This window comes from Petaurus breviceps, unplaced genomic scaffold (assembly GCF_028583685.1).
Source record: "Petaurus breviceps papuanus isolate PSGF00001 unplaced genomic scaffold, PetGlider_PUasm1.0 90617, whole genome shotgun sequence".
NCBI lineage: Eukaryota > Metazoa > Chordata > Mammalia > Diprotodontia > Petauridae > Petaurus > Petaurus breviceps.
The window spans coordinates 2,593,599-2,608,310 of record NW_027187287.1 but is presented as its reverse complement, the minus strand read 5'-3'; the positions used below and the strand labels follow the sequence as shown (position 1 = coordinate 2,608,310).

General features: G+C 39.2%; 1 protein-coding gene across 2 annotated transcripts; it reads left to right on the top strand.

Moving 5' to 3' along the window:
- Positions 1 to 1,369: 1,369 nt before the first annotated feature.
- On the top strand, positions 1,370 to 11,181 carry MRPL12 (mitochondrial ribosomal protein L12). 2 transcript variants are annotated; one of them, XM_069064061.1, is made up of 5 exons: positions 1,370 to 1,559; positions 3,139 to 3,298; positions 3,762 to 3,845; positions 10,389 to 10,526; positions 10,758 to 11,181. In XM_069064061.1, the coding sequence occupies exons 1-5, from the start codon at positions 1,486 to 1,488 to the stop codon at positions 10,872 to 10,874; spliced, it is 573 nt and encodes a 190-aa protein (XP_068920162.1). In that variant the 5' UTR covers positions 1,370 to 1,485; the 3' UTR covers positions 10,875 to 11,181. The 2 variants fall into 2 exon arrangements, with proteins under 2 accessions (XP_068920162.1, XP_068920161.1); XM_069064060.1 differs by having other exon boundaries at positions 1,373 to 1,559; positions 3,109 to 3,298.
- Positions 11,182 to 14,712: the final 3,531 nt, after the last annotated feature.

Sequence of the window (14,712 nt, the reverse complement as noted above, 5' to 3'; positions counted from 1 at the left end):
GGCCCTTTATTGCATATAATTTTTATTGCATCATGATCTGAGAATGATGTGTTTAATATTTCTGCCTTACTGCATAGAATTGTGAGGTTTTTATGCCCTAGAACATGGTCAATTTTTGAATATGTGCCATGAACTGCTGAGAAGAAAGTATATTCCTTTTTATCCCCATTCAGTTTTCTCCAGAGATCTATCATACCTATCCTCTCTAAAATCCTGTTCACCTCCTTAACTTCTTTCTTGTTTATTTTGAGGTTGGATTTATCAAGTTCAGATAGGGGGAGATTAAGGTCTCCCACTAATATAGTTTTGCTATCTATTTCTTCCTCTAATTCCTTTACATTATCATTATACAAATCTATCACTTTTATCTCCCTTTTCATTCTTTAAAAAAAAATGTTTAAGGATGAGGGGAGCCTTTGTATCCCTAGGGATGAACCATACTGAACCCCCTTCAGTCCAACCTAAATGTGTCCTTATCTGGGCCTGAGTATCCCAAGGCCACTGTGTACTTTCTGATTGGTCAAATCCACCTGCTGCTGCCAACATTACTTCATTTTTAGTGTTATTATCTAGGAGTTCTCTGGGAACTCAACTTCTTTCCAAGGCTACTGTCTGATACTTTTTATCAGTAGTCTTGTTTCAGCAATTCTTGCAGTTCTATAGAAACTTAACCCTTTGTTACCTCTGAACTACCATTCCTTTCCCCAAACTAAAAACACTTCTAATTTGGTCTCAATAGTTAATCCAATCAATTGTATTTATACTCAATATGTATTACATTACCTTGAAATACACAATGACTTACATATATATGTGGAAGCTATATTGAACTTAGTTACAAAATATAAGGAAGTAATAAGAATATAGGATGTTCAGAATGGGGAAACTTCACTGCAAGTCATCCCTCACAGTGCCTTGAACATGGTTGGCGTTTGTTTAATAAATGCTTTTTGACTTGACTGATCCACAGCAGTTTGCATGCAGCCTTCTTTGATTACAAGCTCCTCTGGCGCGGGTACTTGTTTCTGACCAGGCAGTGGGTGTGCTCCTAGCGTGCAGCACGGTACTTGGCACGTTTAAAATATGGTTGCCTGAGCTACCTTCCCAAAGCGGCAGATTCCGATCTTTTTTACTACGTTTACTTTAATATGCCAAGTAAAAAAAAAATATATCAAACATTCTTACATTTTATGTTCAACATAACACTTAAAAGGCAAAGAACCGCTTAGGGCAAGCGGCGCCTATAATCGAGGTAGCCACGTGACTAAGAACGCCTAAATTGAAGCGCATGCCCTGTCTGCCTCCACATTAAAGGCTCCTTCTCAGATGGCTGGGGAATTGTGGGTAACCCTCAACCAACGAGACTAAGGAAGCTGGCCCGTGGTAGAGTGGCACTTCTGGGTCAGCGAGAGCTGCCCCTGGGCGGGCTAGAGCGTCGCTTTTCGCCTGTACAACCGCGTGAGTGACCTTCTCGCGCCCACCGTGATGCTGGCTGCGGCTGCTACCTCCCTGAGGGGGCCCTGTTTGAGGTTCCGGGACGCGGCCCTGCTCCAGAGCAGGTACCCGAACCGGGGCCGGGACTGGTGGGGTTGGGCCTCCGGGGCTTGGGGTGAAGTAGGAGCCGCGGCCTGGCGGCATGAGGCCGAGAGGGGTGCCTAAGGCTGCTCACTCCCTTGCTGGGAGAGGTCTTTCTCGGAGTCTGCGACCTTTAGTCGGTAACTTGTGTCTCCCCTCACCCCCCAGTCTGGAGCCTGCGACCCCTTTAGTCTGGCGCCCACAGACCCCCAATCTGAACCCACAACCCTTTATGGAGCTCGCGATCCCCCCCATGAGTTAAGTAGAGTTGCAACCTTTTCTTGCGCCTAGAAAAAGGGGGAGGGTGACACTTTTCCACCCCTCCTTGGGTCCTATCCTCCCCACCCCCCGCCCAGGGGCTCCTTGTATGGGAGACCAAGTCCTGGTCTCAGCCAGTGTGACCTTGGGCCGCTCACTTTCTAGGCCTTAAGGGGGGTGAGGGATATTGAAGGGAGCATTTATCTCATTCGATCCTCATGATAATCTTGTGAGGTAGGTGCTGTTCTCATTTTTCAGTTGAGGAAGCTGAGGCAGACACCAGTTAAGTGACTTGGCCCAGAGTCACATAGGATAGATTTGAATTTAGGTTTTGCTGACTCTACCTTGGGTGGGTACTACCACCTAGCTGCCTTAAGCATCTCTTGGGTGTAAGATACCGTGGTAGTAAATTTGCAATTTTTTGTGCCTAGATTGTTTGTTTTTTCCCCTTCCTGAGCCACATGAAGGGGTTAGAATATCAGGTTCTTAACCCAGGGTGCATGTTGATCTTTTTCTTTTTTTTTTTAAAGCAATTGGGGTTAAGTAACTTGCTCAAGGTTACACGGCCAGGTGTTTCTGGGTGGGTGCTAAGTGTCTGAGCCTGGATTCGATCCCCAGGTCATCCCAACACTGGGGCCGATGCTCTTATTCGCTGTGCTACCTGGCTGCCCCAAGGTTTTTGATCTTTGATGGAAAAAAAATTTCATCTTTATTACAACATAATTGGTTTCTTTTGTAATCCAATATATTTTGTTAATAATTATAGCAAGCTATTATTTACATAGCACTTTTATTTATACATTTGTAGTAATATTTTATTTTACATCTAACCACTTTAAGGTTTTCAAAGACCTTTACAAGTATTAACCTCATTTAATCTTCATAAAAAACCTTGGAGTTAGATGCTATTGTTTTCATTTGTACAGTTGAGGAAACTAAGGCAGACAGATTTTTAAGTTATGCCCCAGGGTCACATAGCTAGGAAGTATCTGAGGCTGGATTTGAACCTGACTCCAGGTTCAACACTATCTTGCATGTTATCTAAAAACATTATTCCGAGAGGGGGGCTGTGGGTTTCACCAGACTGTCAAAAGGATCCTTAACACAAAAGCTATTGGACTAGGTGTCTCTAAGGTCCCTCCTAGATTTTAAGATATGTTTATAGTAAATAGATAGATAGGAAGAAAGAAAGAAAGGTTCAAGCCCTGTGTACAATTGCCCCTTGCTCACTTGCTGGGCTGTGACAGTCTCTTGTTTGAATGGTGTTGGGTGTAGGCTGCCATTATTGGGTATTTGTTCCCTGAGGCTAATGAGAAGCAGCTGTCATCAAAGAAGAAGTGAAACTCTGGCTGGAGCCACTCTGGACAATGCCCCCAAGCAGTACCCTCCTAAGATTCAGCAGTTAGTACAGGACATCGCTGGTCTCACTCTACTGGAAATCTCTGATCTCAACGAGTTATTGAAGGTAATAATAATAATAGTAATTATAAGTAAGATAATAATAATAGCTATCATTTATATAGTGCTTTAAGGTTTGCAAGTTACTTTCCTTAACTCATTTCATCTTATAACATCCCTGTGAGATAGGTTATCCTCATTTTACAGATGAGGAAACTGAGGCTGAGGGAAGTTATGCGACTTTCTCTGGGCTGCATAGCTAGTGAGAATCTGAAGGCAGGATTTGAATTTGGGTATCATCCTGGCTTCAAGTCCAATACTCTAGCCACTATGACACCTAACTGCACTGCCTAGAGAATGAAGTGAGCCATCTATTTGTTGAGTTGGGTTTTGAGTAAATGCTAAATTATTGTCTTTCCCAGATACTAGTGGGAGAATGTTAGATTTTGAGGAAGTTTCTCCCAACAGTTACTTAGCTTAGAAGATGGAATACCAGTTGTTAAATTTTGTTCTTTTTTATATTCCTACAGAAAACACTGAAGATCCAGGATGTGGGGCTGGTACCAATGGGTGGCATGGTACCAAATGCTGCTACTGCAAAGGCAGCCTCTGAGGTGAGTTCTGGGGCTATTTAGTCTGTCTGTCTGTCTGTCTTCTTGTTCTCCAACTCTTCTGAAATATCCCCTTGGCCTTGTATCGTTTTATCCATCATTTTGTGTTTCTCCTCCCATTATGTCCTATGGCCTAGTAGCACTGTACAAAACAATTTGGTAAAGATTATTCATGGGCAGTCATGCAAAATGTAATTCCGTGTTAGTCACATTGTGAAAGAAAACACAGACCAAAAAGAAAACTAAAGTTAAAAAAAAAAGTATGCTTTTGATCTGCATTCAGACTCCCATCAGTTCTTTCACTGGAGGTGGATAGTATTTTTCATTGTAAGCCCCTCAGAATAATTTTATTGCTACAATATATGTCATTCACAGTTGATCATTGTACAGTATTGTTGGTACTGTATACATTGTTCTGGTTCTACACACTTGGTATCATTTCATTAGTTTTCCTAGGTTTTTCTGAAAGTATCCTGCTTGTCATTTCTTATAGCACAAGAACATTCTATCATAATCGTGTACTACTTAGCCATTCCCCAATTGTTGGGCCTCCCCTCAATTTCCGATTCTTTGCCACCACAAAAAGAGCTTCTCTAAATATTGTAATTTTAAGTCTTTTTTTTTTTTATCTCTTTGGCATATAGACCTATTAGTGGTATTGCTGGGTTAAAGGGCATGCATAGCATTATAGCCCTATGGGCATAGTTCCAAATTGTTTTCCAGAATGGTTGGATCAGTGCACAGTTCCACCAACAGTGCTTTAGTGTCCTAATTATCCTTAAATTAAAAAAAAAATTTACCTCAAATTTTGGCATATTAATTTCAGCCCAGTTTTCTAGTCTAGTTCTTTTTGGATCTTGTCATCATCTAGTGTATTATCTATGCCTTTCTTCAATCCTGTGGTGCCTGTACTGTTTGAAGGAACTGGGCATGTTAGACTGGAGAAGGGAAGACTCAAGGGAAATATGATGACTGTTGTGCACAAGGGGTTAGATTTGTTCTGTTTGGTTCCAAAGGGCAGAACCAGGAGTAGTAGGGAGATGTTGCCAAGAGGCCAATTTAGGTTTGATGTCAAAAGAAACATCCTAACAATCAAAGCCTCTCTCAAATGTAGAATGGGCTACTTCAAGATGTGTTGAGTCTTCTTGCCTTAGAGGTAGCTCAAGTAGACACTGGATGTCCATCCACATAGTGGATAAATCGATGGGCTGAGAGTCAGGAAAACCTGAATTCAGATCCAGCTTCAGTCACTTAGCAGCTGTGTGACTCTGAGCAAGTCACTTAACTGCTATCTGCCTCAGTTTCCTCATCTATAAAATGAGGATAATAATAGCACCTACTTCACAGGGTTATTATGAGGACCAGATTAAATAATATTTGTTAAGTGCTTAGCACAATGCCTGGCACATAGTAAGTGATATGTAATAGATATAGAGAGAGGAAGTGATATATGTTAGCTACTGCTACTACTTGGTTGTGTAGGTAGGGATTCCTTTAGTGTATAAGTTGGACTAGGTGATTGCCATGGTCCTTTCCCTCTCTGATTCTGTGACCATGTCTTCTCTAAACTATATATACATGCATGTGCACACACCCTGGTTATAGTTATAGTAGCAGACTCTTAATAAATGCTTACTGTATTGATTTGAAATTGAATTAACCAAGATTAGAAGAGGTGTTAGAATGATATAAATATCTAAAGCTTTTTAAAAATCATTTGTCAAGATCCTGCCTTATATCAGAATAATGCAAGGTAATAGGGTTACAAAGATAAAAAAAGACTGGCTTCTAGAATTGATAATTTCTGTAAAAGAAGCAGCATGGTGTTGGATTTGGAATCAGGGCTGATTTCACATTCCAGCTTTACTCTTCACTGGCTATGTGATTTGGGGGTGATGACTCCTGGACTATTTCCCAGTTGTAAAATGAGAGTTTTGGATTAGACCAGTGGTGTCAAACACAAATAGAAATTAGGGGCCACTAAGCCATACATCAGGATCCTTTTAGGCCTCTTGTTGACTTAGGTTTTTTTTGTTTGTTTGTTTTTTCATATTTTGGAGGGCAATTGGGGTTAAGTAATTTGCCTAAGGTTACACAGCTAGTTTTTTGTGCGTTAAGTGTCTGAGGCCAGAACCGAACTCAGGTCCTCCCAACTCTGGGGCTGGCTCTTTACTCACTGCGCCACCTACCCGCCCCTGTTGACTTAGTTTTAAAAGATAGTGTGATCTATTGTCTTAGTTTTATTTATTTTGTTAAGTATTTCCCAAATATATTTTAATATGGTTCTAGCCACATTCCAGGGGAATGGTATGGGCTATATGGGGCCAATAAGCTGTGTGATTGACACCTTTGAACTGAATAATTTCTTAGGTCTTTTTCAACTTTAAAATTTGTATGTATTATTTTATGTAAGCTACATGACAGTTGCCATTTCTATTTGATATGAAGAAAATGCAACCCAGAGAAGTCCAAAGTATTTGCCTGTGGTCACACAGATACTGTGTGTAGGAGGAAAGATTTGAATCCCAGGTCTTTGTCCTCATAAAGTTTAGGCATCCTATCCATTAATCCATCTTGTCCTTCTCTTCTAAAATTTACTTTTATTGTCAGTTTAACAAACATGAACGTTTCGATATACAAAGAACAGAAAACAGGGTTGTATGTGCTACATTGGCTTTCTTTTCTTTTGCATCACTATCCAACATTTCTCCTGCGCCACCTCCTCCAATAGAGGCCCTGTCTTATAACCAATAATTATAGTGAAGCAAAACAACACATTTGTCCAAGGTCACACAGCTAGTTTTTTGTGTTAAGTGTCTGAAGCTGGATTTGAATTCAGGTCCTCCTGACTCCAGGGCCAGTGCTCTGTTCACTGTGCCACCTAGCCGCCCCTTCCCAGGTGTTTCTGAAAGCGTCCTGCTTGTCATTTCATATAGCAAAGTAGTATTCCATCACAATCATGTACCACAACTTTAGTCATTCCTCAGTTGATAGGCATCCCCCTCAATTTCAAATTTTTTTTTGCTACCATAAAAAAATTTCTATAAATATTGTACATATATGTCCCTTTCTCTTTTCTTTGATTTCTTTGGGATATAGACCTAGTAGTGGTATTGCTGGGTTAAAGGGTATGCACAATTTTATAACCCTTTGGGCATAGTTCCAAATTGCTCTCCAGAATGGTTGAATCAGTTCACAACTCCACCAACAGTAGATGAGTATCTGTTTTTCCACACCCCCTCCAATATTTGTCATTCTCCTTTCCTGTCATGTTAGCCACTTTGGTTGGGGTAAGATGGTACCTCAGAGTTGTTTTAATTTACATTTTTCTAATCAGTAGTGATTTGGAACATTTTTCCATATAGATATTGGTTTCTTCTGAAAACTGCCTGTTCATATATTTTGACCAGTTTGGTCAGTTGGAGAATGGCTTGTATTCTCACAAGTTTGACAGTTTTGTTTTTTTGACTCAGTTCTACATATTTGAAAATGAGGTGTTTTATCAGAGAAACTTGCTGTAAAATTTTTTCTTCAGTTTCCTGCTCTTTTTCTAATCTTGGTAGCATTCATTTTGTTTGTTCAATATCTTTTTAATTTAATTTAATGTAATCAAAATGATCTATTTTACATCCTTGTAATGCTCTCTATCTTATTTGAACATTAATTTTCCTTTATCCATAGATCCATTTTTCATGCTCCCCTAATTTTCTTATGATATTACCATTATGTCTAAATTATGTACCCATTTTGACCTTATCTTGGTATACAGTGTGAGGTGCTGGTCCATCCATACATAGTTTCTGCCAAACTGCTTTCTAGTTTTCCCAGGAATTTTTGTCAGATAGTGAGTTCTTGTCCCAAAACCTTAGACCTTAGGGTTTATCAAATACTAGATTACTGTGGTTGTACTACTGTGTATTGGGTACGAAATCTATTCTACTCATCCACCATTATATTTCTTAGCCAGTACCAGATTTTTTTTTTTTTTTTTGCTTTTTTGGAGGGCAATTGGGGTTAAGTAACTTGCCCAAGGTCACACTGCTAGGTTTTTTTTGTGTGTGTTAAGTGTCTATCTGAACTCAGGTCTTCCTGACTCTGGGGCTGGCATTCTACTCACTGTGCCACCTAGCTGCCTCACCCAGATTATTTTAGTGGTTACTACTTTGAGCTCTGAAGTCTTTCAAAATTATTTTTGTTAAATTGTTATTATTCAGTGTATAAATTGTCCTCCTGGTTTTGCTTACTCTGGAAAAGTTTCTCTGAATCTGTCATGTTTATAATTTTTCTTGCAGTAATAGTCTGTTACATACATACATACCGTGTTTCCCCGATAAGACCTATCCCGAAAATAAGCCCTCCCCTTACTGTGTAAGATTCCTCTAAAAATAAGCCCTCCCCCGAAAATAAGCCCTATTGAGATTGCTACTGTAGTTAAGGTGATCCCCTGTGCTACACACTACATTACGGTACCCTCTGTATGCACTGTCCCCCCCCCCCCCCAGCTGCATCCAATCAGAGCTGCAGCAGTGAGCGCGTCATCCTGTTCTTCCCCAGTGATTTGCTTGCTGGCGCCATTGAGAGCAGTGCCACGGAGGAGAGCTGAGGCAGGACAGCATAAGCCCTCCCCTGAAAATAAGCCCTGGTGTTTTTCTTTCCAAAAAAATTAATAAGACAGTGTCTTATTATCGGGGAAACACGTTACATCATAATTTATTTAGCCATTCTTTGTTTCTAATTTTTTGTTACCAAAAAAAGTGCCACTAAAAATTTTTTTGTACATAGAGGTCCTTTCTTCCTTGATCTCTTTGGAGGATGTGCCTAGTTAGTGGTATTGGTAGGTCAAGGGATATATACAATTTAGTGACTTTGGGGGAATATTTCCAAATTACTTATCCAAACAGTTGGACCAATTCACCAACAGTGCATTAGTGTGCCTGTTTTATCATTGCCCTTTTACATTTTCATCTTTTGCCATCTTTGCCAATCTGATGGATGTGAAGTAGAACCTGAGTTGTTTGAATTTCCATTTTTAAATTATTTGGAACTTCCTTAAAATTGATAGCTTGCCTTTTTTATTCTTTCCAAAACTGCTTGCTTTATTATCTTTTGACCATTTATCTATTGAAGAATGGCTTTTGTTCACATGTTCAGTTCTCTAATGTCTTGGAGATCAGATCATTATCAGAGAAACTTGGTGCAAAGAGTTTTTCCCCCATTAACCTTCCATTCTAACTATTGAGTTTTGTGTTAAACCTTAAATGAGTTGTGCTGCCTTTTCAGAAGGAGCAGTTGATGAAAAAAGCAGAAAAAAAGTGACAATATACCTAATGTGCAAAATCTTTACTGTTTTATGTAATTGGAATTGCCCTTTTTATCACTTATGATAACCTCTATCTGTCTAGTTAAGAATTGTCCCCCATCCACAGTTTTGGAAGGTATATTGAAAGTCTTTTTAGTATCTTTCAATTTATTATTTATATAACCTTTTGTATTTTGGTCATGGACTGCTTTTCTGGTCTTCTAGCAGTTTTTGTTAAATGGAAAATTCTTAGCCCAATAGTTGGTTTCCTTAGATTTATCAAATACAATGCTTGGTTTTAATTAATTGCTCCTGGGTTTTGTTTAGCTAATCTGTTCCACCGATCAATATTTATGTATTCTTAATTAATATTAAATAGTGTTGATGGTTACCCTTTATAGTACATTTTAAGATCTAATACTGGAAGGCTCCCTTTCTTCCCACATTTTTTTCCTCATTTCACTTAAGAGTCTTGATTTTTTTTTTTTGTTCTTTGAGGTGAATTTTGTTTTTTTTTCAAATTCTATTCATATAAGCCTTTGTTAGTTTCTCCATAGGTGTGAATATTTGTTTATTATATTGCCACAGACCAATCAGGAGAGTGTTTTGTAGTTGTATTCATAGAAGGCCTAGGTGTGTCTTGGTAGGTAAATTGCCAGACATTTTACACTTTTTGTATTGATTTTGAATGGAATTTCTCTTATTCCTGTTCTGAGTTTTGTTAATAATATATAGAAAAGCTGATTATTTTATAGCCTGCTATTCAATTGAAGTTGTTTCATTTAATTTTACTTGAATTTATAAGATTCTCTAAACCATGTTATTAGCAAGTAGTGGTAATTGTTCTTTTTCCTGTGCTTATTCACTCAATTAAAAAAAATATCTTATTTCAAAGGCTAGCATTACTATAACTGTTTCAGATGGTAGTGGTAAAAATGGACAGTCTTGCTTTATATTCTTTTTGGAAAAGCAAAATAGCTAAATCTTCATTGAGTGCTATTTTCCTGTAAAGCTAAACTAAAGTTCTGGGGGGATTGAATAATAATAATTAATATTATAACTGGCACTTAATAAAATTATTTCATATACATTATCTCATTTGATCCTGAGTGGAGGGGTTTCAGGAACAATAAATTTGCCTGATAGCTATCTGATTTCCCTTTTAGAGTTAGAAAGTAGGCAGGGGAATCAGTCCATGGCTATGTCTGGCTTCACCTTCTTCACCTATCCTTTTCCTCTCATTCTAGGCAGCAGATGAGGAAGAAGCACCCAAACAGAAGGAACGAACACATTTTACTGTTCGGCTGACAGAAGCCAAGCCTGTGGATAAAGTAAAATTAATCAAGGAAGTAAAGAATTACATCCAAGGCATAAACCTTGTCCAGGTATGAAGAGTTCTTATTCCAAGGACATTACAACCCTCTGCCTGCTTAATGGTTTTGAAGTTGAGAGAATCTCCTTCCTCTGCATCTCTACCAGCTTTCCTCTGGAGGCCTTGTGCCATGATTATAATGATGCAATTGCCCCAGACTTAATCGTCTAGCCAAGAACCAGGCTTATTAATAAAGTCTCCCAGAGTGTTTATGGTTCTAATCCTCCACTTCTTTTCATTTCAGGCAAAGAAGCTGGTAGAGTCCTTACCACAGGAAATCAAAGCCAATGTTGCCAAATCAGAAGCAGAGAAGATTAAAGCAGCCTTGGAAGCAGCTGGTGGCACTGTGATTTTGGAGTAGGAGTTTGGGGATCTGAAGGACTTGTGCAAAGTGGAGCTTACTCCAGTCCAGTCTGACCACTTGGGCAGTTGCCCCATGTGTATTACTGCCTGCAGACTTGAACAGATGTGCTTAAAACCAGCGTGGGTAGTTTGAGTGAGAACTTTCTCAGCTTTCCAGGGGACTCTGTTCTGGGAGGGAAGGGGAGGGCCCATCTGTCCCATGCCCTTTTAAAAGGCTAATGTGAAGAAAGACTTTGTGGAACATAAGAGTGGGGAGCAAGTTTGTTCAAACAGTAGTCTATGAGGAAAATACATTATTACTCAGACTTCCACTGTGTTTAGAATTGTGTGCTGAAGACCAGCGACAGGCAGCCAAGAATTGGCACAGCAGTATCTTAAACAATCAAAGTTGGATGTTATGGGAGATAACCAAGGTTTGTAGGGTGATCTGGGCCCTAAAGTCTACCTTCCTGTGCTCTTTGTTGTGGTGCCAGTTAAACACTGTATTTCTCAAGTCCTTAAGGAACAGGTACTTCCTTCATTATCATTTCCACCATCTCTTTGTAATGTCTGTGGTACAGTGACTTTATGATGGGTACTATTGATTTAAAAAAACAAAAGCTCGACACCATCCCCTCAGCAAGCTTATATTCTAATTGGAGGTACAGTACACATACATAGACATTTAACAGTACAAGATATCATAGGAAATGGGACAGATAGGTGTTAATAGGAGTTAGGAGAGCTTGATCAGCCAAAGTATGGAGAAGGCTGTCTGGGAAAGATATGGTTCAAGAAAGACTTTCAAGGGATGAACTTATATATAAATAGAGTAAGAAGGTGTTTAAGGCAGGAAGAATAGTGGGAGCAAAATAAAGGCACAAGTGTTCTGGATGAATTTAGGGGAAAGTAAGTAGATTAGATTGGCTGGGCTGATGGTAAATGGGGAAAGTTCTAGAAAGCCTCAAATCCCAAAATAAGGAGTTTAGGCTTTTTATTCACCCACAGATGTCAAAACTTGAGGGAATGGGAGTAGATACATTATTTATAAGCTAATAAAGTTGATCTCACCCTTGGAAGGTGATCCAATTGTATAACTAAACTGAGCTCAACTCTAGGGATGAGTCCCTGTATGGGACTTCTCTAAATTCCAAAGGGATTAGTACTTGTATGCACCATAGTAATTTATCCAAAGCTGCCCAGCTTTGAAAGATGGGCAGGTGTCTTAACAAAGGCAGCCTGGGAGGTTCAGCAGACAAATGCTACAGGAGTTAGGAGGTACTGGATCCCCTGGATTGTAGGGAAGTCTTCAGAAGAGAGAAAAGGTCACCTAAAGCTTCCCAATCTCAGTGCCTTATATCTGGGGCCTTGCCCAGACTTTCCCCCTAGTTCCATCTATATAGTTACTGAAGAGTTAATGATTTGCCAGCTTTAGCTGGGCTGGCTATGCCCCCAGCTAAAGCTTCCTTGACCCTTCCCTGAGTCTTCCTGTTTGCTCTCTGGGGTGTGATGGTTCCCTTGCAAGGTGATTGCCCAGAGCAGGGGTGAAGCTAACAGTTCTCTGGCATCTGTTTCCTGGACTATTTATTCCAAGGAACAGAGACAGAAGCATAAAAATCAATACTGAATGGAAGGCTTATGCCCAAATCTCCAGCCACTGTATATTGATCCCACCTGGTTATAGTTGTACTTCCTCCTTTCCCAAACTCAGTTCCTAGTAATGGAGTAATATGAGACACTTTCCTTTTGCCATTTTTACTTTTAGCCCTGGACTTTGGGTGAATGTAAAACACAGTCTCAGTTTTAAGGCACTTCTAACCTGAACAAGAATCCCCTCTACCATACATATGTATACCCAGGAAGTGGTCATGAAGTCCTTCTTTAAAAATTGGGGAGGAAACCCATTACTTCTCAAAATAACTCATTTTATAAAACTTTGGTTAATTTAATAGATAATGAGATTTTTCCTTATATCAGACATTAATCTTTCTTTACAACTTCAAAACCTACTACTTTTGCTTCTCCCCTCAGGCCAGGCAGTTCCTAGACTAATTCCCCTTCCAAGTGATAGACCTTTATTTATTTGAATACTGTCTCTCATGTTGTACCCATTCATTACCCACTGAGGCTCCTGTATCCATTTTTTCTCTTATTTAGGCTAGACATCCTCAGTTCCTTTGGCTGATCCTCATATGCCATGATCTTGAACAGCATTTTGATTGTCCTCCAGACTGTCAGCATATTAATGGTCTTCCTAAAATGTGCTTACCACTGAACATAAAATTCCATAAATAGTATAGTTGAGAGTAAGGCATCCTGTACCCAGTGACAACGTGGCTCCCTTTGTGTAGTGTAAGATAGCATTAGCTTTTTTTGGCCTGTCATAGCCTGTTTAGGGAGTTTGCCATTTATTCAGACCCTCAGATCTTTTCTATCTATACCTCCCTCATTTTTTCTTGTGAAGTTCCTCTTTTTTAACCCAAGTGCAAGAATTTATCCCTATTAAATTTCATCTTACTAAATTTGGTTCAACAGTCTATCCTTTAGAAATCTTGAATCCTTGGGGTGGCTAGGTGGCACAATGAATAGAGCACCGGCCCTTGAGTCAGGAGGACCTGAGTTCAAATCCGGCCTCAGACACTTAACACTTATTAGCCGTGTGACCTTTGGCAAGTCACTTAACCTCAATTGCCCTGCCTTCCCCCCTCCAAAAAAAAATATCTTGGATACTATTACCAAGTTGTATATCATTTTCAAATATAAGTGTGGCATATGTGCTTTTATATACATATTAAATAGCACAGGACAAATCATAGGCACTGGGCTGGATACCTTCCAAACTGACATTAAACTAATGCCTACTTTTGGAATCTAGTTATTCAACTTCTTAATCCACCTCTTGTCACATATCCCATATATCCATCATTATCACGAGGATTGTGTAGTCATTTGTCAAATACTTTATTAGAATCTAGGTAAACTATACTGCATTCCCTTGCATTATTAGTTTAGTAACCCTATTTTGAAAAAAGGAGAACAAGGCTGATCTGGCACAACCTATGATGGTTGGAACCTTGATACGGATTGGTATGGATGATGGAACCTTGAGACCATGCCTCCCTTTCTTCAAGTCTTCATTAACCATCCTTTTCATAAAATGTATGTGATAATTTTATCAGGAATCAATGCCAAATTCACTGACCTACATCTTTACTGACTCAATTCTAGACTTTTTTTTTTTAATCAAGGCATTTGTCTGCCTTGGCACATCTACTGTTTGACTCTCTAAGCTCACTTTAGGTAACAACTCTGTATTCTCTCTTTTCATTACATTTTTTTGAGTCTAAAATTTATACCAAGAGCCTAAATATGAGTTGAACTGCTCTCATTTTTTCATCTGTTATAGTCCCACCTAACCCAAGTAGCAGGCATGTCCTTCCCTGGGCTTCAAAACCAAACCTTTTTGTTCAGTAACATCTTGTTTCATTGATAAGGGTTCGGATAATTGATTCCATTATTTTTGGAGAGCCTCTACATTTTAAGATTGAGACAACATCTAGTGAGTGACAAGTAGCCTAGTATCCTCAGGAAGCAGAAGGATTATTTTAGAAACTTGGAAGCTGAAAGGCACCTTGGAGGCTAATCTCTCATCCAGTGCAGAAACCCCCTCTATAGGGTCTTAGCTAACCTTTTCTTGGTAACTTTTTTTTTTTTTTAAAGAATGAGGTGCTTATTTAAAAATATCTTTTTGATGCCTTTTTTTAAACATAGTATTCATTTTTGAATATGTCCCTTTTCCCCTCTTTCTTGTCTTACTAAGCTATCTTTTGTAGCAAAGATTTAAAAAGAGAGGCAGT